The 24,663-nt window shown below is 39.9% G+C and overlaps 1 protein-coding gene across 11 annotated transcripts in view; it reads right to left on the bottom strand.

Moving 5' to 3' along the window:
- LOC146555711 (ELKS/Rab6-interacting/CAST family member 1-like) overlaps window positions 1–24,663 on the bottom strand; it is a 157,545-nt gene that overhangs the window by 17,601 nt on the left and 115,281 nt on the right. For 8 of the 11 annotated variants that reach the window (XM_085250933.1, XM_085250925.1, XM_085250928.1 and 5 more), the window contains 3 exons: window positions 24,492–24,639; window positions 14,991–15,098; window positions 7,002–7,187 (listed from right to left, as the gene is read on the bottom strand). In XM_085250933.1, coding sequence (XP_085107059.1) covers window positions 7,002–7,187; window positions 14,991–15,098; window positions 24,492–24,639 — 442 coding nt within the window. Of the gene's footprint in view, window positions 1–7,001; window positions 7,188–14,633; window positions 14,712–14,990; window positions 15,099–24,491; window positions 24,640–24,663 lie in introns of those variants that run through there. The other 3 variants (XR_014889104.1, XR_014889105.1, XR_014889106.1) reach the window with 1 other exon arrangement.

Here is a 24,663-nt window from a genome sequence, read left to right as displayed (position 1 = left end):
TTTCTCTGAATCCTGAGGCGCTAAGTGGGTAAAAGTCGCCGGTAAAAGAGTCCCCCGTCATTAACATCAGCACATAAAGCCTGCACTGAGAGCTTCTTTCCATAGGGAAGCAGCTCCTGTAGGTGTAAAGTGACAAATACTTTTATCAAGTATTTACATATTGAGAAGTATTTTTGTCCAGTAAGTTTCTGTCAGACAAGAGCTATTTGACACAAAATAAAAACTTGTGTCTCGAAGGTGAATTGAGATTTCAGACACGTTTGTCACTTCTCATCTTGAAATTGCATCATCACCAACGACTACATGTCCATTAAATGGCAGCAACTGCAGTATTTATGACATGAACACAAGTTTCAGTCTTGCTGTGTATTATTTTTGGCCACCGTGTAATGAAAAATTCACACAGACGCTGAAATAAATACAATAAATGTAGTCCACTATGTAGAAAACAGGGAGTGATTTTGACAAAGCCTTCATACTTGTCAAATCTGAAAAATGCAGTCGATTGATCAAAGCAGTGATGCCAGAGGATGACACACTGAAACGCACAAGATGCATCTAAAATCAGAACATTAAAAAACCCACAAAATGTCATATTTTGAAATAAAAGAAGCCTCTTTCTACAACTCTCTCCTTCCACCAGACAAGCGTGAATATATACACTTGATTACCCACTTCATCCTTTCATCTCTGCTTACCTCATATGCTGACCTTATTGCTCTTTAGCTTTACCACTCACTGATCCTGCCTGAAAGACTTATGAATGTCTAAGTCTGTCACCACTGGTTGGATTTGGTAAAGTATGAAACTAAGCCCACTGAAAAGAATATGTTGTCTCCCCCAGCATTTCAGCTTTAGCATAAATTAATTAGCCGAAACAATTTTCTACATTGTAGTAACGGTCACTACAGGGAGTGCAGAATTATTAGGCAAGTTGTATTTTTGAGGAATAATTTTATTATTGAACAACAACCATGTTCTCAATGAACCCAAAAAACTCATTAATATCAAAGCTGAATGTTTTTGGAAGTAGTTTTTAGTTTGTTTTTAGTTTTAGCTATTTTAGGGGGATATCTGTGTGTGTAGGTGACTATTACTGTGCATAATTATTAGGCAACTTAACAAAAAACAAATATATACCCATTTCAATTATTTATTTTTTACCAGTGAAACCAATATAACATCTCCACATTCACAAATATACGTTTCTGACATTCAAAAACAAAACAAAAACAAATCCGCGACCAATATAGCCACCTTTCTTTGCAAGGACACTCAAAAGCCTGCCATCCATGGGTTCTGTCAGTGTTTTGATCTGTTCACCATCAACATTGCGTGCAGCAGCAACCACAGCCTCCCAGACACTGTTCAGAGAGGTGTACTGTTTTCCCTCCTTGTAAATCTCACATTTGATGATGGACCACAGGTTCTCAATGGGGTTCAGATCAGGTGAACAAGGTGGCCATGTCATTAGTTTTTCTTCTTTTATACCCTTTCTTGCCAGCCACGCTGTGGAGTACTTGGACGCGTGTGATGGAGCATTGTCCTGCATGAAAATCATGTTTCTCTTGAAGGATGCAGACTTCTTCCTGTACCACTGCTTGAAGAAGGTGTCTTCCAGAAACTGGCAGTAGGACTGGGAGTTGAGCTTGACTCCATCCTCAACCCGAAAAGGCCCCACAAGCTCATCTTTGATGATACCAGCCCAAACCAGTACTCCACCTCCACCTTGCTGGCGTCTGAGTCGGACTGGAGCTCTCTGCCCTTTACCAATCCAGCCACGGGCCCATCCATCTGGCCCATCAAGACTCACTCTCATTTCATCAGTCCATAAAACCTTAGAAAAACCAGTCTTGAGATATTTCTTGGCCCAGTCTTGACGTTTCAGCTTGTGTGTCTTGTTCAGTGGTGGTCGTCTTTCAGCCTTTCTTACCTTGGCCATGTCTCTGAGTATTGCACACCTTGTGCTTTTGGGCACTCCAGTGATGTTGCAGCTCTGAAATATGGCCAAACTGGTGGCAAGTGGCATCTTGGCAGCTGCACGCTTGACTTTTCTCAGTTCATGGGCAGTTATTTTGCGCCTTGGTTTGTCCACACGCTTCTTGCGACCCTGTTGACTATTTTGAATGAAACACTTGATTGTTCGATGATCACGCTTCAGAAGCTTTGCAATTTTGAGACTGCTGCATCCCTCTGCAAGATATCTCACTATTTTTGACTTTTCTGAGCCTGTCAAGTCCTTCTTTTGACCCATTTTGCCAAAGGAAAGGACGTTGCCTAATAATTATGCACACCTGATATAGGCTGTTGATGTCATTAGACCACACCCCTTCTCATTACAGGGATGCACATCACCTAATATGCTTAATTGGTAGTAGGCTTTTGAGCCTATACAGCTTGGAGTAAGACAACATGCATGAAGAGGATGATGTGGACAAAATACTCATTTGCCTAATAATTCTGCACTCCCTGTATAAAGCTTGATCACGAATCCCATGTTAAATTGTATCCACTGCTGTGTTCAAAGAGGATGCTTTTCTACACCACTTACACTGGAAGGAAAAAGAAACTCAAAAATCTAGTTTCTTAGAGAACCTAATTTGTGATTTACTCGTGACCTAAAAGTCAGAATCTCTGAGCACAAAAGCGATATAAGATGTATGTTGATGAAAGCATTTTAATGCAGCTGGACATATTGGAGTTCCCATAAATTCCAAGGTATAGAAAGTATACAAACATTTAATACAAAGGGTTGCAGACTGGATTCAACCACTACACACAGAAACCCCCTAAAAGCTTGAATCAAGAGCTATTGTGCAGCTGTTTTAGTGATTTGGTTTTTCTTGTGATATTTCATGTACGGGCTTTTCTTCAGATTGTTTATGTATTTTTTGATGTCTGATAACTTTAGTGGAAACACATTTTTCTGTTTACGTTTCCTATTCCAGTGGTTTTAATACTGTTGTGTTTGCTGGTTGTGTGTTGATACTATTTTTGTAGAACTGTAGGAGTGTATTATGATTACGATTGTTGGCACGCGTCTGCTACCTTTGGCACGTTTTTTCTGCCGGTGTTTTTCATTATGTTCTGATTGGTAATGGGATCTCACCTGGCTTTTATATGCTGTGATTGTTTGTCTTAAACCTCGCTGATGATTGCTGAAACACTTCCTTCATTTTACCTGTTTTTTTTTTGTGTTTTTTTACAATTTTAAATTAAATATAGTGTTTATAGATTTATAAATCGTTGTGTTCTTTCCATATTTGTATTGTGCATTTTTTGGGGATAAGCGGCACAGCAGAGTGTTAGTAAAAGTTTTGAGTTTGTGCCGCATTACAGAAGCACACAGCAAGATAGACAAGCCTCCAATGGTCATTCATGATTGCTGTGCATTCATGTTAATCCATATGTGGGTGCCAGACATGTAGGTTTCCGCCTGTGACATTTTGTCTGCATCTATGGGTTTTACATGCTATTTTAGTGTGAGCCTAATGGGTTTACAGAGTGCCAGGCATTTTAACAGAGCCAGGGAGAGGCTTGTAAAACACACACACTCACCACAAGACAGAGAAGAGAGGCTGGCACACTGGAACATGGTGGTCTGGAGGGAGTCTGTGTGCGCATTAAGAGGGTCAGCCAGGGTGATGCTGACACATGATGAAGGAAAACGAGAAACACGGGTCTGAATGAAAGACTGGCAGTGTGTGTGTGCGATTGTACATAGGCAGGGTTGGGGTCTTAAAAAAAAAAAAAACAACAATAAAAAAAAAAACACATGGCGCCAAGTGGTGCCTGAATATGGGTGGGTTTGCAGAAAAAGAGAGGAAGAAGAAGAAGAAAGATTCAAACTGTGATGTTGTTAATGGAAACATCCCACTAAAAATAGTATAAAAAATAACTAATGAGTACAACTGCATTTCTAAAAAAAAAAAGTGGGACTCTGATTTATGAATCATTTGAACCCCATATTTATTTTAAAACAGCACAAACCAAATCTGCCAATCTGCTGTCAGTGCTAGGAGAAAGGTCGAAAGTCTGTGCATAATTTTATACCTATCCATTTAGCGGATGACCACTGTACAGAACATGTAACCCTCACATATAGACTAAAGTCCAGTGAACCCCAGCCCTGGTCTCTGCTGTACTCAGTGTGGAAACACTTTCCTCAGTACACACCAGAGCATCATTCATAACTTAAAGCTTCCAGTGACCAAACAGGGTTGGGAGTGGGTGTAATTGCTTATTCAACAGTTAGCCACACATCACTAAGGATGTCAAAGAAAGACAGGCTTTTAGGAATAAATACCCTTTGGGCTTGTCTACAGCATAAAAATAACTTAATTAACTTCTAAGGAAAGCAAGAGAACCGCAATTTAATCCAATATAAAATAAAAAAAATCTGTGGGGCTGCATGGAAAGCACAGCAGATATGAACTCTACCACACAACAGTTCACCACGCTGGACACACAGAGGAGAGTGAAACACTCAGGGCTTTTTCTCTATGAATTTAATGATGTGTCCAAGAGGCTCAAAGGAGAAGCACAGCAGTTATTGTCCATCCACAGTAAAACAGTCTTCCCACCTTTATGAGTAAAACACCCTCAAAGGAGCTCACAGTAACACTGTCACTCTTTAGCATTAAATACCACGTCCCTCTAACAGATCTGTACCTCACACATTAGTCACCATTAGTATTTTCTGAAAGAGTTGTAAACATGTTCGCGATAACAGCTGACCCACTTCTAAACACACTGATCTCCAGTGGTGGTGTACAGAGGACTCTGTCACTAGTCTAAGCCACCTCTGAGTTAACATCTATAGGGCCCTTTAGCTCAGCTTTTCATGAACTCCAGCCTCACTTCCCAGTGCAGGAATTAAAAGACATTCATGTAAAGGCTTTATTGTTTTTTTATGGAAAAATCCAAACAGGTTAAAGGAGAGCTTATTAGTTACTAAATTAGTTCTGAAAAAAGTTAATATAGCTCCTCCACCTCTCCTTTAGCTTCGTTCTGGTTGGCTGATCCACATAAACAGAAGGTTTGAGCAGCAGGTGTGTGGGCCCTCTGTGCCAAACCAGAGCTGTGTGCCCGAGATGACTATATTAAGAATATCCGCTCTCTCTTTACCAACTACACATCCAGCAGTGTAAAACAGAGTGTTTATAGCAGAGTGAAGTCTAAATTGTGGCTCGGGTGGATTATGTGAAGATATACTGACCCCATTATTTGAAACTTTGGCCACATTGTTGAGCATCAACATATGTATGACAGAAAATAAGGGATAAGTACCAAAGTTCCACTTCAAGGGCAGTTACATCAGGTATTAAATTTCTTCTTCAGCTTTATGTTACATGACGATTGGTAACCTCACGTGTATATGTGATAATCACCACATATACAGCTACTTTATAATAATGCAAGGATAAGTTTGACTACAGTAAAGACAGGCACAGCGATTTTTTTTGTAACTCTATTCTAGGAGTTCATTTTGCCCCTGCAGCAAAATAACAAAAATCAAAACATTGCACCCTGCCATGAAAATGGTTAATGCGAAAAAGGAAAAAAGTCATTTGCGGTGAATTGGGTAGGTTGGTCTATTAAGCTCTTTTTTCCTCTGTTGTAGATTTGACTTGGATGTGGCCGTGAGCGCAGTTTGGTACAAATGTTTTCAATATTCTGAAAATGTTTTTATAAATATAAGTTAGGAATAAAATACTGCAGGCTACATTCAGCCTCGTTAGATAAGCTTTCACAGCTGCCCACATAATCAGTTTTAATAGACTATGTTTTTCTTTTGAAAATGTAGATCTTCAGCCACTAGACCACAGAACAGTCTGCTTTTTTTTATGAAAGCAGGCTGATGGTGAAAAATGTCCACGAAAGGCCTCCAGACCATTTCTTTGTTCATTTAATGTACCTGTGATTAAATAAGAATTTAATTTTACATATCGAAAGTTTATTTAAATCGACACCACGCAGCAGCATTTTTGAAACACTTTGTGCTTAACGGAGACATTTCCTTGCATTAAGACACAAAAAGGGCTTTCATACAGACTGTAGAAAACTAGTCCCGCTGTACCCCAACCACACACTCTGTCACGTAGCTCTGCGAGTGTGTCTAAAGTTACGTTCTTCAATGCATACCACATGTAGCGACCATGCATTGCCTGATACGTTTTCAATATGGAGAAAAAGACAGAGAGGGAGACAGGGGAAGCCGCAGAGGGCCACAATTTTTTAAATTTAATAATATACTGTTTATATTGAATATCTGAAAACACAGCTGGTTGCCATGATAATGCAGCAACATCTAAGCAAGCAAGGTTGGCCAGTGGTTCTGTAACTTTCTCGAAGCCTCACCTTTTCTTTCGTTATCCTTGATTCCCTTCCCGTTGCTCTCCTCCCTCTCAAAGATGACAACTCTTTTGACAGTGAAATAAATATACTTCTCTACCCTCCTTACTCTGCACTGTATATGAACCAACCCTTTCCCTGCTGCCAAAAGCTTGAAACGGAGTTTACTCCCAGTAAAATAAAATGTCTGAAACGGTTTTTGTTCCGCAGCCAGGCGCTTGTCGTCAGGTGACCTGCTGGAGTAAATCTTTTCAATAATGTCAAAAGCAGCGCCAAAAACCTGCCAGGCAAGCCCAAGTGTGTGCCCCTACTCCTACATGCAAACACACACACACACACACATCTGCACACTCACAGCAAGAACAAGCATGCAACCTCGTGCATGTCAACACATACAGCATGTAAAGGCAAGCACACAAACACACACAGTGGAGAGTTTTAAAGAATTGATAAATGAGGAGCGACTAAATATTATCGCTTTTTTTCCCTCCACGCTTCTCAAAAATAGAACACGCTCTCGCTCTTTTTTCCCCCTTTTTCTTACACACACAAACACTTTTTTTGAACCGCAGGAATGACTGATGTCGTTGCATTTCATTTTTTCCTTCCTCTCATCTCTCACTCAGAACACACCCAGGAGTCCTCACCTGTTCCTGCGTCATGCTGTGCAGCTGCGTATGCCAGGAGGCGGAGTCAGAGCGGTGATAGGCGGGGGGCGGGGCAAAATCTTGCAATATGATTGGGTCTCGCTCCTGACACAGTGAGGTCAGGTGACTGATGTACAGCTTCAGCTTACTGCGATTCTGATTAAGATCCAGGAGAGGAGAAAGAATCTGAAGGAGGAAAACAGAAAATGTATTCTTTTATGTGTTTACTGTATGAAAAATAGCAAAACAAAAAACATGAACGATAATAATAACGATTTTGCAAGAATACTAGGCCAGATGGACATGCAGTGATGGGCAAATGGTAAGATGAGTAAGACAAAGAAAATGAAGCAGAGGCACACTGAGAGAAAGCCAGAGAAAGCGCTTCTAATAATGAGGATCAGTGCACTGTTTTTAATTGCATACTGTCACAGCTGTAGCTGAGACTGAAAGAAGACCCTCATGGGCAGTTTTCAGCCGAGAAAACCATTTAAAGTAGTTCATTTAAAGAAAAACAATGTGCTCAGTTTCCACAAACACTGCACCTACAGCAGCTGATCCACTGTGAGCACCAAGGTTATTGTAGTTTATGGAAACAAAACTAAAAACTAAACATAAAAAAAATCCAATTAACTGAAATAATCTCATGAATTGAAAAAAGTAATCAAATCAAATAAAAATACCAGTGATATATGCATAGTTTAAGTATTTGTTAGCTTGGTAAAAGTCTTCTTACAGCTTGCCTGATGAGGCCCTGATGGATGTGTAATTGAGACTGCTTTCAAAAAGTTAATGCACACACATTCCCCTGATGATGCGGTGCTTCTTTCAGCAGTTTCTAGTAAAGTACAGCTTAACAATTTGCACATATAAGACACAATCCCCCAGCAGAGAACCTATAATACGCTTAAAACATGTTCAGCATAGTTACCATGGTGATTTAGCCAGGTAAAAAAAGAGAGCTGCTCTTTTCTGACAAGAGTTTTAAGGGTTTCTTTTGAGCCTGGCACAAAAACACAAAAAAGCCTGGCTATGTTGAACTTGATTTATAGCACACCTCTTCTCAAATCACTTCCCTACAAATCAGTTGTTTTTATTTTTTGTAGCTGTTTTTTCACAAAACTGAAATTTTAACACTGGAAAATTGCTTTTACAGGGTCAAAAAACAAACAGATTTCATAGAATAGACTAGAATAGCCCTTTATTGTCACTGTACATGTACAACTGTGCCGGAATAAAATATAAATAGTAGACAGGAGGAATGAATAGCAAACAGGAGAAATATATACCAAAACTCAAAGGCACACAAGTTGCAAAGTGCTTGGAAGTAGTAGGAGTTCAAATAAATTGCAAACAAGAAAATATAATTTAATATAATATAATTGAAAATATGATTTCAGACACCACAGACTGTATGTTTAGGGCAAAGTTTACCTCGGTGTAAAGTAAAATTAGTTTTGGCTAATTCAGACATTTAGATTAATGAAAGACGAATTAATTATTGGAAAAATAGACAGAGGAAAGAGGTGAACATATATATAAAAACATATTTTGTTGGTAGACTGTCATGCTCACGAGTAAACAGAATACTGGAAGAACATATTAATCCCCACCAATCCACAGGTAATGGCTATTATGAACTCAGAAGTAGAAAGACGATTCTCTTTAAAAAGCATCATTTCTTGTTGAACGTCTGACTATATAAGTGCAGATGAGCAAAACAGATACATGCATTCTGGGCGCATGACATGAGACCTCCCAGGGCACACACACACACGCGCGCACACACACACACAGAGATAAGGCGTGCTGACACACACTGTTCTCCTTGGGGAATACTACGATTTAAGTGCAGAGGAAGCATTTTAAGAGGGCTGTTAGTGTGTGTGTGGGTAAAGTATATTTAATCCCAGCAGCGTCTGTCCACACTCTGCGAGCTGTGCTCATCGTCACTCAGCATACCCACACACAAACACAACCCATGTGTTTCATTGACAGGATCCTCAGCGCAGTAACATCTTTCTCTCTAAACTCTTCCTCCACTTTTTAACCTCGTCACGTCTTCACTTCTTACACACAAGAACTACAAATATCGATGTGAATTTGCCTCAGGTTTGGGGTTTGATTATATACATTCATTTTACACAGAATGTTATTTGGTGAAGTCGGTGAACATCAATAAATAAATGATGATATGACATCATCAGATAAATATAGCAGGAAAAATAATAATTGTTTTTGTGTTGCCAAACACTTCATTTACATTTTTTTTATATTTTTCTCAATTTGATCTTGTGTCACTTAATTTTTATTTTGCATATTATTTATTTTTATTTTTCTCTGCTTGTCTGTGTGTGTGTGTGTCTATCCCAGATACTCAAAGTTCTTAAAACAACTGGCAACACGGTGTCAGCCATCACTGGCTAGGGTGAAACTGGTCACAAAGAGGTACATGGTGCTACGCCAAAAACCTCCTTGTGCCTGCTTGGGTCACTTGTGAATTGTTGAAGTCGACCTTAGTTTTCATGGACGATGCCCACCTATCTCCAAACGCTCCCCAACTAGTTGTTGAGCGATAATGAAAGTTGAAAATGTGTGACACAAACTGAATGCAGAGACCATTCATCTTTAAAATAAAAGTTGTGCCTTTTGAAACACGTTGGCAGCAGCAGCAGGAATGCACAACTTTACTGAGGCCTTAATTGTAATGGTACAGCGAGAGTCATTGCAGTGTAATCTTGTTCTGGTTTCTTCATTTTCTTTTGCCGTTGCTTTACTGTTTGTAGATTCCCCAGGCAGCAAGCTGTAAGGAAAACCTGTATTTTCTCTGCAACATGCAGGCTTAGTCAAGTCTAGACTTTACTTGTGCTCCATGTCTCTGTGTCTTGTTCCATTTTTTATTGCTGAAAAGTTGTCCATCACCCTGGTGTTACAGCAATGTACAATTGAGTATACTCAAACTGCTATACCCCCACCCATTTAAAGCTTCATCTTGTACCAGGCAGTACATCTGCTACATTGTCCATTTGGTTATATCTCCCAGTAGTAGTCAACATTATTGTCTGAGTTAAGATTATCTTGGTTTTGATTGTAGAATTGATAATCTGTTTCCTTTCCCGCCTTTTGTTGTTCACCTCCAAGGTTGCTTTAACCCCTGCCCTGTTTAGTCCGTTAACTCTGGTTTGTTTTTCCTCTTGGTGCAATTCATCTGTGCAGATATGAACATGATAATCGCACTAGGGCCAAAACCAAATCAACTGCACCAAGACCCTTTGGAGGAGGCCTGGTTCCAAATGAACTCCAGAGTAGTTTGTTTATGGTGAGAATGTGCCCTTGATCTGACCCAGCTATTGGGTCTAAATTGTAAGTTTGTGCCAAATGCACATTCTGGGTTGTAGCAGAGTACAATAAATGTACAGAGAATACAAACTTTGAAAATTATTAGGAATAAATTCTCCATGTTTTCCAGCTTGAGCTACCGAGCACCTTTGCGTCAGCATTGGAGTACAGCTTTAAGCAGTCGCTTACCTGTTGCCTACTTGTCCTAGTCACTTTTAGCATGTTTTCTAACTATAAAATACTTACTTGGTTATCACTTAAACACTGACAAAAACATAATTTAATTGCTCTGGCATTTGAGAATCCTTTTGAGGTTAAGTTCATCAAAAGTAGATTGGATGGAGGGATTTTGTGAAAAAAAATTGTACTCCATTCTTTAGTGGCATTGACGCAACAATGAAAAGTGACAGTACATCAGAGGAGCTGTCACTTGTGATTTTGAGTCTTCCCTGATTTGCTGCACAAACAACTGACAGAAAAAGTCTCAGCAATTTTGTGTTTTTCCAGTGAATCGCCAATACTCACCAGCAGCTAAACCTAACCCTAACACACACAAACACATAAAATATACACTTTTAAATGTGTGGTAGCACAAGTCAGCGCAACACACTCATACACACGCAGACACAAATAGGTTCCGACACAGAAAAACATACATACACACACTCACACTCATTCATGGTGGTTATCAGCTTTGTAAATGGCTCCAGTTACAGTATTTTCCAGGGAGGACCTGCCAGTAGGTTACAGTCCATTACAAAATACATTACTGAACATTTCCCTCTGGAGGAGAAAGGGAGGTAGACCGAGAAGGAAAGAGAGGGAACGACAACATTTGGAGTTAAAAGGCTGAAGAGATTCTACACATTCGGCATTTCAAGCCCTCTTTCTTTGGCTCTGAGTTATATTTGCTGATGGCAGATGTGCAGTGAGGCCGTTATCTCTCCCAGACTAATGTGTAATATGGCAATATCTGAAGAAAATTCTCCAAATTTGGCTTTACTGCTCTACAAACATACTTAACATATTTGTAACAGCTGTCCTCTCACACTTTGTAATTCATACTATTCTGTCAGAAAGCTTAAAAAAAAAAAATCACTGTCCACACTTTCCAGACCTGCAGTGGAGCTCTGCGGATCAAATACAAGACGAATGAGAAACAGACACGAAGAATGGAAGGAATGACGGCGATATGAGGAAGACATTAGGAGAGAAATAACACGAGTTGTTTCCTTTTCTTTAAGTTCTATTATAAGAAAAATGGAGGAGGAATTATGGGATAAAATACGAACAGGAACACAGACCACTGAAAGTATTCGCAAGACTTTCATTAAGGTATACATGTTTTTCTTGTATTACACAGCCTCCAATAGCCAACATATGCAATGTGTGTGTGTGTGTGGTTAATGGGTCCGCAGGGCTTCTCAGTATCTTACTGTAGTATGAAACAATCCCAAAGGAGAAATAACTTTATACAGCACTGTGAGTCAGTGTGTGTGTGTTTGTGCTTCTTTATTAGACTCCCCTGCCTGCCTACCAGATTCTTACTGTTCTATGAAAGAACTCCATAGAGAGACATTCAGCTAGCCTCACTGATGGGATGTATTAAAAAAAACCCTCTATGGCCACATTATATGGTGAAATCAAGACTTTTCTTCCTCCGCAGAACCCTCTGAGACAAATACACACCAGCAAAAATGCACATATTTGTCCAGCATCAGCATCAGTAGTGGGTGTAGGCTTTCACTGCTCTGTAAGTGCTATCTCAGTGACCCAACCGATGAAGTCTTGGCTAGTAGATGATCTCTTAAACTGCCAAGCAAATGTATCATCCGGTTGTAAAACTGCTCGTCAGTTTGTTGCAGAGCTAAGACAGAGAGACCGACAACCATTCACTCCTACATGTCTTTGGACTGTAGGGGGAAGCCAGAGTACCCAGACAGAACCCATTCAGACAGGGGGGAATACGCAAACACTATACAAGAGGCTGCACAGCATTAGTGTTTGCCTCACATTAAGGTTCTGGGTTTGAATCCGCTGGTCGTCCGCGGGTGTTCATTGTGGAGCTTGGATCTTCTGTATTCGTATTTCACTGGTTTATTTCCAACAATATTTTCACGGACCGGCCTTTAAGGTGTTGTGGATAAATACAACAAAATAAAACCAGCACCGGTACCAGAAAAAAATAAGATTTATTCATAACACACGGGAAAAGACCCAGGTAACCCGAGTTAATGCTAAAAACCAATAAAAACCCTGAAAACCATAAATTTCACACCCGAACCTCAACTCTCGTGGCCCAGTACCAAACGACTCACGGACTGGGTCGTGGCCCAGTCCGTGGCCCAGCGGTTGGGGACCGCTGTTGTAACTGGATTAATTTGAGGGTTTTGGGCTTGTGAGATGGGGGAAAAAAATGGCAAGACGTGTGAAAAACTGTTTTGTTTGATAAGGAAAACAAGAACACTCACAGAGCACAACTCTCCCCGAAGAGCGTGACCATTTCACCAAAATGAAATCATCTCAGGCTGTTCTGGTATCTACCATCACACAAAATCTGAACATGATGTCTTTAAAACTGTGGATGCTAGATTGTTAACCAACAGCCAAACAAGCTGAACCAATTACATGTTTAGACTGTATTGTCAAACTGTTTAATCCACCTTACAAAAAAACATCTCAGGAATAAGTAATGTAAATGTAATATCACTTTCACTTCCATAGAAATGGTGACAGATTTTAAAACACATTAAAAAACTCTGAAAAAGACACTTGCTAATTTATAAAATGTACATTTTCTACTATTTTTTGTGTAGTTATGCATCTAATAAATCTGAAAGCTATTTGAAAAAGCAAAATACCATGAAGTGGCCTTGACAATGCCTGATGTGTCTTAAGAGTGCTCCCCTGTGTTTCTGTGCAGCAGCAGTTGTCTCTGAAGCATTTCATTGTCCAGCTGCAGCACAAAATCCCCTCACAGAATACACACAATCACTCACTGTGCGGATGAAATGTGCTATGGCAAATTACCAATCTTACACACCAAGAGAGTGTGTTTTCATGTGGCTATGTAAATACAGAGAGGTGGAAACAGAAAGAAAAGGAGATAGAGTATAAGCTGTGTGTGTGCTGCCTCTCTCAGCAGGGAGGTGCTACCGCTAATTAATAACCAGGGTCAAACTTAGATCCAATGGTGAACCTTTGGGCTTTTAGCATCCCAATGGGAAATCCATCTGGAGCAGCTGAGCTGCACTAAAAGCAGCATGTGCAGCTCATATGTGGTGCCGTCTCTGCACTGTGGTCTTAGTAGATCCAACCGTTTGGATGCCTTTTAATAACCACTAAACTTAGAAGAGCCTTTTAACCATTAATTGCTTAAAATGTGTAAAAATTTCCAATTCACTTGTTTCAAGAGTTTAATGGGAACAAGTGACTTTGCCAGTTTGGCGTTGAAACCTGAACACTTGCACTACTCAATGCTCAGGTTTCTTTCTTTTTTCTTAAGAAAGACTGCTCTACATTAGACGTATTGTGGTTGGGTGTCTTTTGTTTTTTCTTGAGTTGAATCTTGTTACGCATCTACAATTAATGACCTTTGGGCTTTTGAAATACTGGAAAGCCCCTATTGTATGATTAAAAAAACAACACAGGAGCAAGGTCAAAGGAAAAACCTTCTTTTCATCATTTCTGACAGAAGAAATATACTTTTTACATAGCAGTTTAGCAAAGGTGCACATTTCCAACACTACATCACACATTTCAGTTGATTTGAATAAGAATATGGTCTCAGTTGGCATATGATTGACACATGAAGCTTACAATATCAAACCAAAGGCAAGACCCAAGTAGACTTGGGGAACAAGGGAATCATCCAAAAGATTAATGAAGGTTGAAATAATGAAATCATGGGTATAAAAATGCACAGGGAAAAAAATAAATCATAAAAAAGAGTTCAGAGAATGCCAACTGGAAGAAATCCTTATCATGAGAGGATGAAATTATATTTAAGGATGAGAAATTGAACAAATGAAGCACAATTCAAGATTTGATGGCTGAAGGGAAAAGGAAAGGAAAGATGAATCACAGAATAAAAGATGCATTTCAAGATTGGATTTCAATGTTAGAAAGAATGGAGGAAAACTGAATAAATAAAAAACGATATGAGGCCACAAATAAAGTGAAATGACAGACAATGATGCCAGAATGAGATCACAAAGTCACGGATGAAACTAAAGAAAAGGAAGACGAATGAAACGATGGCCATGATCAAATCCAGACAGAGAAGACGCTCACCCTTCTGTACACAATGATGGACTGAGGGTGAGGAAGAAGGCATGTGATTGGCTAGGCCCAAATGCCCTCCTCATCGTCCTATCGGTTAGTTCAGTCCAGCCGCAGCGTGAGTTCAGAAACAGGAAGTTAGTTTAGCAAAAAAGGGAAACTTAACAGAGATATAGAGAGTGCAGAACAAGTAATAGTGCTAAAAAATGGTTAACTTTAATTAGTAAATTTGAAGAGAAATAAGCTAACATCCAATAGCCCAGAAATGGCAATATGACTTGCTGGAAAGTCTTTCATTCAAATATTATTAAAGAAAATAAAGATTTCACTGGTTTGGCCAATGCACACCGTCCGGGGCAGTTATCTTACCTGGTCTGGGGAGGGTTTGTGATTGTTGGGCTGCTCTGAGTTTGGGGATGAAACCTTCAAATGATCATCCTCATAGTTGTCCGCCATCAGCTTCATCCTGTTCTGCGTCTGCAGAGACAAAAATAATATATCTCATTAGAAACACGTTTTTGTTTTTAGGTGGAATTTAGCACGATCATCATTATGACATTCGTGTTTTAGACGGAGCATAAACCAGTGTGTGTACGTGTGCGCGTGAAGTTAATTTGGAGAGAAGTAGATTTTTGAGTGAGTGCCATGAGCTTTGCCTGAAAAAGTGTGTATATGTGTGTGTTTTTGTGCGCAAGAGGAAAACAGTAACAGAGGGCTTCCCAACTGTCCATTTGTATTTGAGTTTCAAGAACTGGGTTGGTTCATCTTGCACATTTCAGACTGCAAACACACACAACCATCATGCAACCTGTTGTGTAGCTTGTTAACTGGCGCAGAAAAATAACAGGCTTGTTAAGTTGCCACTTGAGGGGAGATCCATAAAGACTTAGACAAATATTAGACTGTACACATACAAAGGCCTCCAAAACACTTTCATCTCCTCCTCCTCCGTATCTTTCTTTCCTCCATTCTCATTTCTCCTGTCTTTTCTCTGCAACCATCTTTTTGCTCCTCGGATTACTGTCACATTCCCCCCCCCCACTTTTCGTCTTCTCTCCTCGTCTTGCTGCTCCATCTGTTTCACATGTTATAGTTATACTTCAGGTTTTACAGTAGGCCTGCAAAGTGTGAGGGGTGAGAGATGAAAAGCAAGAGATGGAGTCAGTATAAATCTGTAAGTCTTGTATACTCTAAATCCCCTTAGCCTCACACTGAGCCCTGCAAGGAACAGGAGCTTAAGCAGGACAGACTGAGGTTTTGTGTGTGTGTGTATGTATATATATATATATATGTGTGTGTGTTTGACAAAAAGTAAAAAAAAAATTTTTTATATGCATTTGTTTGAAAGCTAAATGAAAGACTGCACTTTTAGGAGTGTGCATGTGAGCAAAACGATCACGCGTCTGACAGTGTGTTACACTTGGTGAGTATCTGGACCTGCACAAACGAGCCCATGCCGCACTTAAAAACACCTATAAAGCAAACTCGCAGAGCAGACAGTTTATCTGCACACCACACAAGTTTGAAGATAAACACGCGCAGAGCTGTAAAGTCACCTTTATTAGTATCTGACCGCAACTTCCACCTGCCCTCCCCCGCAACCGTCCTTACACAGATTTTTTTTTCCTTTATGCTGTTGTTGTAACATATGGAAAGTTCATATGCACCAGACACTGGCTTGGGAAACGCAAATTTAATGAAATTAAAAGAGCAAGTAAGACTTGGTCCAGACTGTACAATACACACACACGTGATAGTTGCCTGCAAAAATATATAAATACATATATCACTGCCACTTCACTTTATGTACATATGTAAAATTGTGTATTTTTTTATTTGTACACTATTGTTTTTCTCTTTTATTTATTCCAATTATTATCTCTAATTCACTTTTTCTTGCTGACCCTTGTGTTGCTGTAACGTGTGAATTTCCCCAGTGTGGGATTAATAAAGCCGGTGTCTTTGTTTGTTTCTATGTTCTTCTGAATGACCATCTTAGGTAAGCATCTCTTTAGTGGACTGTGTCACACTGAAAGATGGAGGAAGAGGTCTCGTGTGTGGAGTCTTACGGTTAATTTCTAGAAATATGCCTACATGACTTATGCCAGGAGTTTGCCTCAAAGATGAAAATAGATAATAATAACCCAAAACCCCAGGTTCATATGGAACACGAACATAAAGCTGAACAGACAGATGTGCCTCTGTCCTTAGGAAAGTTTATTTCATAAAGGTTAAGAGATCGTAAGTAAACATACATTAAAAACATTTGCTCCAACACTTGCAAAAAAGGCTCTGGGATCTGGAAAGCAAGAAACAAAAAGGAGGAAAGACAGTTAAGAAGAGGATAAGCTGTGTCAAGAGGGTGCCTGATTTCTGATCTCTTTAGTATCTTCTGTCCTACCTTTCTGTAAAAACACTTTATCTGTGTCCTGTCCTCTTTCTCCTCATCCTAGAGCTTTCTGTATCAAAATAATCCCCAGTTCCTCCCACTCTTCCTGTCTTCATTGCTCACCTCTGTCATACATAATACTTTTGAAGATTAAGTCTTTTTACCCAAATACCTAACGCACTCCTTTCTGTAGTTATCGAAGCTCACTTTTTTAAGTGTCTTCTTCCCATCTATAAACATAGTATTTCATTTTTCCCTGCTTCATTCTCTCATTTTGAGCTCCATAACTTGATTTTATCTGTGGCCAATTCCAGCTTCTGTTTGTTTCCTTCCTTCTGCTTGCAACATGTCCTCTTTCTCTCTTCTTGTTTTCATGTCTAGTCCACTATTTCGAGTTCATTTTGTTTATTTATTTATTGTTTATTTCTTGAAGAGCCACTTGAGGCTGGCTCCAAAACCAAGTCAATCCCAATAGATTGACTTTGGCACCTTAAATACTGATATTAAATGCTGCAGAAATAAACATGTTTACAGGTTGCTACAAAATGAATTTGGTCTTTTAAGATAAGCAAAAGTCTTTGTTCTTTTTTAATCGCAATTTAAGGCATGAAGTGGATCACCTGAGAATATTTGTGCCTTTTGGCACATTATTAATGCAATAATATGACAAATAGTATGAGTTACAGTGTGGTTAATTGAACAATCAGCCCCATCCTATTACATTCGTACCTTACTTATTTACATCGATACTCATAAGCAAGTCTTCATGTCTATGTGAAGCAGCTTTTCTAATTAATCTAAAAGTGCAGTTCTGCCGTCTCGTCCAATTGTGGTAATTTTGTTTCTAAAAGCTTTTAAAAATGACTATGGCCAAAATTCTAAAAAGAAGATTTTTATTAGTCTTTAGTAAAAATCTGTCTTTAAATGATGGAAAATCTAGAGAGCAACATGCAAGAGGAAAAAAAAATCCTAAAAATGAAGTTGATGCAAATCGGTGAGGTGGAAAGACAAAGAAGAAAGTATGGCTGAAGAAGTGTCCTCATTTTCCACTTTGGCCTTTCTTTACATTTCTCCTCTTTCGCTAACTGTCAGGAATGCTGACTTCAGCTCATTTGTTCTTGTGCCAACTCTCTTTCTCACTTAATCTAATCATCACACCATTATTTCACTCCTCCTCCCTCAAGCTTCTCTACGTCTTCTTCCCTCCCCTCCGCTTCTCCCCCACACATCCTTCATACAGCTCGGCTGTAACTCGCTAACAATCGAAAGAATGAGAAACAAATGAAAACGAGGTGAAGTGAGGGGGTGGGGGGGCTGCTGAGCCACGCTTGGAAGAAAATTATTTCATTACGATAACGCTCTGGGGAACATTACATGAGATTATTGTTTCGCCTTTCTCTCCGGTGGCAATAGAAGCGCCTTTGTAGATATCTGTGCAATTATCAACAATGAAAAGTTGCTGAGTCATGGTTTGACAAGAACTATTTCATCATGATAAGAAATTAGATTACTCTTAACCCATTTTATATCAAGAAAAGAAAATTGTTAATAAGTGGAAAAATACAAATGATAATGAATCGTGTTTGAGCTGAGTGCTGTGGAGATTATTTCATTGCAGTAAGTCTCGGCGGTGTTATAAATTTGATTAGATCCACATTTTTTTCACTTGCCAGTAACACGGGAGGTCATCATAACTACAAACAAGAAGTGATGAAGAGTTTAGTGGGAAAACAAAGCATGAACACTATGAACTGTGATTCAGAAAAGAAGAACAGGGACGTTATAGTATTAAAGATGTTTTTAGTTCACAAATAAAATGGAGATAATTTAATTTGCAAAACCAAAATAGGAAATCTAGAATGTCAGGACATATGTTCTAAGAATGCAAATATTTGTTGTGTAAAAAATAATTTATGTAAAGATTTAAAGATTAAAGATTTATTTAAATATGTTTTGACCCTTTATGGACCACATTATGGATGCGGACAGATCTCATTCAGGTCTGCTGGAAATACAATATCATCACACGAAGAGCCAAAAGTCTTAAAAATGTCCATATTACAGCCATAGAGGTTTGGACCGAGGACCATAGCCACACATACATCCCTGACCTGTAACTGTTAAACATGTGTCTGCTAAAGGAGAGATCCTGCTAATTCCTCACCTCCACCCTCTTCTTTCTATTGTAACATTTCATAAAATATTACAAATATTATTTTTTCTTTGCTTTTGAAATTGAGTGCGTGGCACAGATGGAGTTCACAAAGAAACCAAGTACACTGCAAGATAATATGACAGTGACTTGTCAAGGTAGCCACACCAACTGCTTTTTCCTTAATTTGTTACAAGCTGGACCATAATTTACAAAATGAACACTATGGTGTGTTGGATAAGACCTCAAACTAGCAACTAAAGCCATAAATGATAAATGGACTGATTCTTATACAACAGCTTTCTACTCCAGCACCCAAAGCATTTTATACTACATGTCTCTTTCACACAAGCACTTTTTTCTTGTGTACTTCCTTTTCCTGTACTGTGGGATTCTGTATCTTGCCCAAGGATACTTTGGGACATGGACTGGAGCAATCATGGATCAAATCAACAACCTTGCAATTACCAGATGAAATGATTTACCTTCTGACCCACAGCCATCCCAGATAAAAAAAAAAAAAAGTATGCTAGAAAAATGCCTATGGAGGTCAAAAATGAGGTGAGAAGCATGGTAACTTTTTACTTTTACATGTTAGATTCAGTCTACGGTATAAATGTGGTCACTACTGGCTTTGGAAAATCAAGATGGTGACAGCTGTAAAATGCAAAGTAGAGCCTCCAAAGATGTGATGTTAAACCAAAGGTTGACTGCATCTTTCATATACACTCTATGCATTTAACACATAATATGTGTCAGGAAAAATCAGTTGTTAATATTTGAAATACACTGCACAGTCCAGGATCCATGAATACCAGTGATTTGCTGTAAATTCATCAGAAATTTACCATTGCATTGGATTTCTCACATTGGCACAGGTGGATTTTGTGCTAGGCAGGCAAGACCAATCCAGTTGTATCATATATTTGGGTTGTCACATGCACTTACGGCAGGTATGTTGAGAAATGTTTAGGGCTTCAGCAGATGTGTGAAAACTGCTTTAGAGGGAAGAGGAAGGAGACTGTGGGATACACAGGAGAGTGAAGAGAGCTGAAGTTACCTTGATCTACAGCCTCCTGCAGCTGGGGGTCAAAGGTTAACATGCAGGAAAAGCTTTCAGGGACACAGGTGCGTTTTAACGTATGCAGCATAAGTGCAACAAATACAAATCTTCTTTGCTTGTATTCACTGGTTTATTAGTCTGTTCTGACTAAATGTGCTTACAATCGCCATATCATTAGTACACAGCATTAATACCTTGCAATGGATTAACTGAAATAGTTTCAATTCATAATAAATCTCATAATAGATAGGGTACGATCAATTCTACATGCCTGTTACTACACAAACAGCTCCATGGCACGAGAAATGTAATTCTCTGAATTTAACCTGCTCTGTAGTGGGGTCTGACAGCTCTGCGGCATAGGTTACTGTGCTGTGTGAAACCCAAATTCAGACCAGACTGGAAACAGTATTTAAGCACTCCATCAAAAAACACCCCAACTCTGACCTGTGACTCACTGAAGAGTGGTCGTCGTCAAAAAACAAACTTCAAAAACTTTTCAAACAACTTTTCTAACACACGCATAAGTGAACAGCATTCATAAAACTGCAAACCCAGAGTATTAACCCAAAGTTAGCTTGCTAACTGAAACACTACCTGCCACATGAGGCCTTACGACAAACAGAGTTTACTCTTCATCAAAAAACTCAGTTTTAATTTTATGCTATCACTCTGCCTCTGTCCACTTGTCAGTTAATTTATAAGCATCTAAAAGTCGATCCGTGACACAAGAAAATGCTACATAAGCCTCAGCTTACTTGATAACATTGCAAACAGATGCATGTGTACACACAGGAATACTGAGGAAGTCTCCGCTGTGATCCATCACTGGAGACTGAACATTATGGCTCTACAGAGAGAATGGGAACGAGAGAGAGAGTGAGAGACTTGGAGCTGTGCAAAACGTTACACACCCTTGCATGCATGCGCACACTCATAGCTGCAGACAGTTGAGTCTCTGTGTTGTCAGTAACCACCTTCGAGACCCTGAAGTGTCATAAATGACTTCAAATAGAACGCGGAGACGGAGACGAGATGGAGGGATGAGGAAGGAAAAAAGAGAGAGGGTGAGGACTGTTACTCTGACTTCATTTGACACTACTTTCTAACACCTTGCACTTCTCTCTTAAACATCTATTCAAACACTGTGGCGTGCAAATGTTGCTTTTCTTTTGCATAGCCAATGCTTGTCTTTTTGAAACCTCGGAGCTTCCATACATTAAGTCAACTTTTGGCAACATTGAACACGAAAGTCTTGTGATAGCATTTGTATTCTAGGGGTCTTTATGACAAGTTAATCTGAACCATGGGGTTTTAAAGTGAGTGTAAAGCTCTACGATTTTTGCTTAGTTATGATTTACCATGTGTCGTTATCATATCTGTATGCCTGGTGTGCACTGTGCTTACGAGATTGCTGATTACACACAGAGTATGCTTAGATAATACATTTTTATATGATCTAAGCGAGTTTAACAGACTGTTCCACCAGTGAAAGTTACATTTCGTGCAACTATCAAATTTTAAAAAAAAAAAACTTGGATGGTATTTCTGTAGGGTTCCTTTGTCTGGGATGTATTGGCAGTAATTGAGCAAAACATAAAATGGAAAGCCTGGTTGGATAGTGCAACAGATAACAAAGGTCAAAGGTCAAATAAAAAAAAAAAGTAAAATGTAGAAAAACAGTGCAAAAAGAAAGGGAAGGAGAAAAGTTAGAAAGGGATTCCCTGTACAGTAATTTTCCTGTTTTTTCACACTTGCGTGTATAATTTAACAGCTGAATTTTGTTAAGATCAGTCCTGGGGTTGTTATTATGTATAATGTATGAAACGTAACACCTTTAGTATTTGAGTTCTTCCACAAAGCTGACAGCAAAGTTGGTGAAAACTAATCCCAAATGTACTTGACAGAAAACATCTGTTCGGCTGTAATTATGAACGGGCTTGTGAATGATGCTACAAGCCTGACAGTTAAGCCTGACAGTCTCTGCTTTTATTAGCTGCTAAAAATCAAGCTTTGGCTATGATAGAAGTAGACTCATCTTGAGCATCATAACTCTCTGTTTGGGGTTATTTGCTACAAGTTCCTTTGTCAACGTGAAGCATGTTTTCTATCGATTTGGACTCCACACTTTGTTGCCCCTGGTCTCTGCTCATATTTGTGATATTCATGGACAGTATCTCATGACCTAGCCAGAGTGAATCGGGTGTCCATTATGGAAACCTCAGAATAGTATCCTTGCTTTTTGCAGACGATGTGGTTCTGTTGGTTTCACTGGCGCGTAATCTTCAGCATGCAATGGAGTGGTTTGCATCTAAGTGTGAAACAGCCTGAATGAAAGACAGCACCTCCAAGTCTGAGGCCATGGTTCTTTGCCAGGAAGTGGTGGAGTGCTCTGGCTCCCTTTGGTTTGAGGGAATAACTGTCCCAAGCAAATGCTTTCAAACATCAAGAATCTTAATCAGGAAGTGGAACATGAGGTGGATTGTTGTGGCATTAGAAGGAGCACAGGCGTTGGACTGGACTGGTAATAAAGAGATAAGCCAAAATCCATCCATCCATCCATCCATCCATCTTCTTCCGCTTATCCGGGGCCAGGTCGCGGGGGCAGCAGCCCAAGCAGACCTCCCTCTCCCCAGCCACCTCCTCTAGCTTCTCCGGGGGAACACCAAGGCGTTTCCAGGCCAGCTGAGAGATATAATCTCTCCAGCGCGTCCTGGGTCTGCCCCGGGGCCTCCTCCCAGTGGGAAATGCCCGAAACAGCTCACCCAGGAGGCGCCCAGGGAGCATCCTTGTCAGATGCCTGAACCACCTCAACTGGCTCCTTTCAATGTGGAGGAGCAGCGGCTCTACTCTGAGCCCCTCCCAGATGGCCGAACTTCCACCCTATCTCTAAGGCAGAGGCTAGCCACCCTTCGGAGGAAGCCCATTTCTGCCGCTTGTACCCGCGATCTCGTTCTTTCGGTCACCACCCACAGCTCATGACCATAGGTCAGGGTAGAGACGTAGATCGACCAAGTAAATTGAGAGCTGCGGTTTTACACTCAGCTTTCTCTTCACCACAACAGACCAGTACAGCGTCCGTATCACTGCAGCCGCAGCACGAATCCGTCTGTCGACCCAAATATACTCATTCATACATTGCTTTTTACAGAACTTTGATCTAATATTCTGACACTCTTAATTAATGTATTAATGTATCAAGGGCAAAATGAAGAATCTTGTAGACACAGGGGATTAGTAGACACCCCTAAGCCACAGCTGTCTCATCAGAGATCCGGTTAGGGTGCCTCCTGGGCACCGACCTTTGGAGGATTTACAGGCAGACCCAACTGAGGGGACATCCAGAACTTCCTGAAGAGACTTTTTATGTTTTCTGACCTTGTGGAATAAGAAATATGCTTCTTAGCCACTGTCTATCACAACCTTCCTTGGTAGAAGGATGGCTTATGGTTTATGGCCTACCATAAACAAAAGTTAAGGTGTATATTAATTTAATACTGAAAGTTATCTACATTTACTACTGTGACATTAAACTTAAGCTCCACTAAAAAGTATAGAGCACCTCATCGTATACTTCGTTGGTTGAGCAAGTTAATAAAAGTAATATCACATCCAGAGAAATGATGAGACATACAGAGGAGAGAACAGTAAAGAAGAAATCCACCAAACTCCCAGTAGGCTCATTCACTAAGGAGTTGGTTATTTCAAAAGACCCACGAGAACCTTAACTGCGTTATGGAGTGTGTGTGTGGGAGTGTGTGTGTGTATGAATAGACCTCTGTGTGGAACCACAGAGGCATTTGGTCATGTTTATATCCTTGTTTTTGGCCTGAGGGAATGTGTACACATTGGTGTGAGCATTTGTGTGCTTGAACTTATTAACATCTAACCGTGCCAGTAAGGTGACATGCAAGGTTTTGTGTGTGTTAGTGTGCATGTGTCTGCGGACAGAACATTTACATAAATACCAGTTCATAAGAAAATGTTGTCACCAGAACTCTGCTGAAGTTCAGAACTCTGTGTGTGCATGTGGTGAGAGTAGGAGTGGTAGGTTAATCCTAAATTTACCCTTTGTGGTTGGAGTGCTGCGGTTACATCTGGACTCAGTTTCTCTCTGCCAGTCTTGTTTTTCTTTACTACTCTTGTCACTGTCACCTCACCTGTGTTCCCCCTGCTTTTATTTACATTTTTTTCCAGATTTGGAACCTGCATTCCTCTCAAAAAGCTTTCCTGGTTTTTCCTTGGATGTCAGTGTTTGAGTCTTACCTGCTGTTTGAGCTGTTGAACCAGACTATCCTTCTCCCTCTTCAGAGCTGCGACCTCTTCCTGGGTTTTCTTCTTCTTGGACGAGGAGAGCTCCAGCAGGGCGATATTGGCGTCTTTCTCACTTATCGCTGCCAGGAGTGCCTCTTGCCTGCGCAGAGACCAATTGTGATTA

This window comes from Mchenga conophoros, linkage group LG17, assembly GCF_057382185.1.
Source record: "Mchenga conophoros isolate Kocher_MC1m ecotype Shallow Benthic linkage group LG17, M_conophoros_male_GT1.1, whole genome shotgun sequence".
NCBI lineage: Eukaryota > Metazoa > Chordata > Actinopteri > Cichliformes > Cichlidae > Mchenga > Mchenga conophoros.
The sequence above is the reverse complement of the archived record's forward strand: the minus strand, read 5'-3'. Positions and strand labels throughout refer to the sequence as shown.